General features: G+C 37.9%; 1 protein-coding gene across 1 annotated transcript in view; it reads left to right on the top strand.

Moving 5' to 3' along the window:
- PGGT1B (protein geranylgeranyltransferase type I, beta subunit) overlaps positions 1-3,999 on the top strand; it is a 51,553-nt gene that overhangs the window by 21,608 nt on the left and 25,946 nt on the right. Inside the window, 1 exon segment of the mRNA XM_012659510.1 lies at positions 633-700. Within this exon segment, the coding sequence (XP_012514964.1) occupies positions 633-700 (68 nt within the window).

Genomic DNA, 3,999 nt, shown 5'->3' with positions numbered 1-3,999 from the left:
AAAAAATATGTGAATAAACATATTTTGATTGAGTAGAGACTAAGTGCTAACTTACAGTGTTCTGTTTACTTCAAAGCCAAGTGGGATATTGGATGAGCGAAGGTCTTTCTAATACTGAAATACGAAATACTTATTTTCTCTATGGTTTTATACTTTTAGCTTGCTCGCATGTAAAGAAGCAATGAGCTAAAGTAAAAGGACACTAGGTGAGAAGTTGGAATTTTAGACCCTATTGTTTTATTAACTGTTACCTTGAACATGTCACTTAACCTCTGGGCTTCTGTTTTCTCTTCTATAGAAAACAGGATTGGATATGTTGATCACACGAAAAATGGTCTTATAGAAGTATAGAGACATTCTGTAGGCAGAGGGGTGGGGTATAAATAAAAGGTATATGGTAAGAAATCATCATTTTGTCTATGACTGGTGTGGAAATTAAATGTGATTCCTTTTAAGCACCTAAAACAGACCTGGCACATGGTGAACATTCAACATTAGCTAGCATGAAAACGGAGACAGTGACAAAGCTTTGGTACTAAAAACTCTGTTTCTGAAAGATTGTATAATTAAATGGCTCTAGAGTCTGTACAAAAATAAGATGTATTTTAATTAAGCATGTTTTTATTTTCTAGGATCAAATCTAAATCGTTGTGGTTTCCGAGGCTCTTCATACCTGGGTATTCCATTCAATCCATCAAAGGTTAGTTCTTTTCGGGTCAGAAGGAAGCAGAAGGGAATGTGGAGAGATTTTAGTAAGAGAGAAAACCGAGAAGTTATACAGAAAGAACCAGGCTTCCAGGTTTCAATACAGCTAAATACTGTCAATAATGTATATTATAAACTAAAACCTCTTAAGGGAAACATATACTCACTTTACTTCCTAGAAGAAAGTGTAGCACATAATACACACAGAAATTTCTATTAATTGTTATAAAAAAAATCTCACTAGTGTGTGTTTGTGTGTGTTTGTGTGTGTGTGTGTGTGTGTAAAAATTATTGGTGATTTCCTGGAGAAAATGGAAATAAAGCATTTGATACTTGCCGTCTAAGAAGCCAGTAAACTTCTATGCGTTATAGAAGGACTCTATGTTTGGCCCTCATTTCTTAGGAATAAATGAAAACCTTTTCTCAAGGCAGTGATTGAAGACATGTGTAATGGTTAATTTGATGACTTTTATGGCAATAGGCAGAACTTCCTCAGGGTTATGGGCAGAGGCTTTGGTACCAGCACATGCCAGTATAAAAAGCAGTGAGTCCTAACAGAGTGAGGAGCTTCTTTCTTCTTCAAAAAAGCAGACCCAGAACAAACTTTGTAGGTAGTTCCATCTGTGCACAAAATACCAATATTTTTCTATAGTAGAAAGTGGAGAAAAACTTCATTTTTTCTAAAGAGGCCTCACAAATAAAAACTTTTTCCTTGATGGGGTCAGTCTGCTTACATAATGGTTACAAGCCAGTATATCACTGCGCTGAGTATATCCAGATTGGTATCCACTTGCAAGGTAAAGGAGTGCTGCCAGTCAGAATTTTGGAATAAGTTGCAATGATTTTGGAGATGACATGATTTGATAGAGGCACTACTTTAACTTTTCTTCCTCTGCCTTAAGCTATAGACCAGCTTGCCTATGTCAAGGTCATATAAATTCACTAAGGTGTCTCCAATCGTGTGTGCTCATTGAACTTAGAGAACATAAAAACAGAGGATTCATAAAATTTGTCCCCTTTTTTCATATGTATGTTTTCCAACTGTATAAAGGTATCCTCTTCATTTAGTCATAATGAACAGGTTATCTGGATGTCAGGACAGTGGTAGTGATGACCATTATACAGTACTAGACCACATACAGATGTATACCTATAGGTATTGGAGAAAAACAGTGCTTTAAGTTATTTTTAAAAGGCATCTCCTCCCCTAAAACATTTTCAAAATAACAAGAATAAAATTGAAGAAACTACGTTTGCCCTTGGTTTACAGGGTCTCCTGAAACCCATTTTTGGCTCTTCATTCACCTGGACCCTGTCATCTTCTGGGGAAGGCTAGGTCCCACTCCATGCTGTTTTGCCTTCATCTGAATGGTAAAAGGAGCTAGAGACTCCAGGTGGAATCACAGACTTGTCACTAAGGGCGGTGGCTGAGAGTCTAGCAGACGTCGTAAGGCCAAGACAATCTGAGGAGGCACATAAGATTGTCCCCACCCTTTTTGAGACACCAGGGACCAGTTTCATGGAAGACAGTTTTTCCACAGATGGGGGCGGAGTGGGGGAGCTCAGGCCATGATGCTAGCAATGGGGTGGGGAGTGGCTGTAAATACAGATGAAGCTTCTTGCTCACCCTCTCTCTGCTCACCTCTTCCTGTACTCCCAGTTGCTAAGTTTCATAGAAGACAATTTTCCTATGGAAGGGGGCAGGGGTGGAGGAGAGCTCAGGTGGTGATGCGCGGTGGGCCCGGGTTCCTAACGGGCCACAGACCAGTACTGGGCTGCCACCCAGGGTTTGGGGACCACAGCAATATGGTATATAAAAAGAATGGTGTCATCGATTTTTCTTCCAAAAACACCAAGCTACCTGTAGATCGTTGACCTACCTGATACATGCTTGGTACCTTCAGTGGCCTTAGAGCACTTTTTGAGAAACACTAATGGATCCTTCCAACCCACTTTTCACACTATTTTCCTTTGTGAATCCCATCCTCTCTATTAAGTTATATATTTTACTTAATATGTACCCCAGAATTTTCCTTCTCTAATTTGCTTTTATTTTTTCTTCTACCTATAATGCCTCCTCTTCATCTATACTTGCCCAAGCTCCTCTTCTTCAGAAAGGAATTCCTATTTAAATTCATGTGCTATTGTATCTCCCTTATGACTGCTTATTATATTCTACTTTGTATTGTAATTATTTGAGCAGACTTCTCTTCTGCCCTTAAGGTTAAGGTCCACGTTTGATTTATATATAGATTTTCTGCAGTTCTTTTAACACAGCAGATGTTCACTTTAAGTACCCAAAAGTGAAATACACTATTGGAATTCTAAATAAATGTGGAATAGAATACCCAGGAAAACTAGAGCTTGAGTTCTAACAAGGAACTTAGAATTAAAGATGTCAAGATGAAAATTTGCTTGGTATATTTGTGAGACTATATAAAGAATTGTGTATCTAAGGGTGGATAGTTGGGTGGGTTCAGATTATAAAGGGTATTGAACAGCATGCATACTCATGCTGTGAGGAATGACAGGTCAGTATGGAGGAAGATTATTTGATAAAATCATTGGTGGTTCCAACACCCTTGGGTCATGACTCTAAAGAAGTGGTAGCCCTTTTTATATTTGCCTTGCACTTAAATCATCGTTAAGATAGCTAACATCTTTTTAGACAGTAATTTATTTAACCCTTAAAATAACCCTATGAGGTAGGTACTAATACCTTCATTTTTTAGAATGAGAAAAATTAAGCCAATAAGGAGAGCTAGGATTTGAGGCCTTTCAATGATTGCAGAAGTTTACATTTAATATAGAAGGCAGAGGAGTCTATTTTAGCCAAACCCTTGGTATAAATTTTATTATATCTTTCTAGTGTTATGAGCAGTTATTCTAGTATCTGAAGCAGTTATTGGTCAACCCAAACTGAAACAGAAGGCAAACTTAGATGAAGGTGAATTAAGAATATACTCTTGGGTACAGTGATGCATGCCTGTTATCCCAGCTACCAGTGTGGGCAACATAGTGAGACCTCATCTCAAAAAATAAAGTATGCACACACACATACTCACACTCTCTCTTATTCTTGATCTCATAGAAGTAGAAAGAATAGTGGATACTGGAGGGTGGGAAGGGGAGGGGTAAGAAGAGGGATAGGGAGAGATGAGGACACAAAATTACAGCTAGATAGGAGAAATAAGTTATAGTGTTCTATAGCACTGTAGTATGACTATAGTTAACAATAATATATAGTTTCAAATAACTAGAAGGAGGATATTGAATGTTCCCAACAAAAGAAAT

The sequence above is a fragment of the Propithecus coquereli genome, unplaced genomic scaffold (genome assembly GCF_000956105.1).
Source record: "Propithecus coquereli isolate 6110/MARCELLA unplaced genomic scaffold, Pcoq_1.0 Scaffold62, whole genome shotgun sequence".
Taxonomy (NCBI): Eukaryota; Metazoa; Chordata; class Mammalia; order Primates; family Indriidae; genus Propithecus; species Propithecus coquereli.
This window is presented reverse-complemented; position numbering and strand designations above follow the sequence as displayed.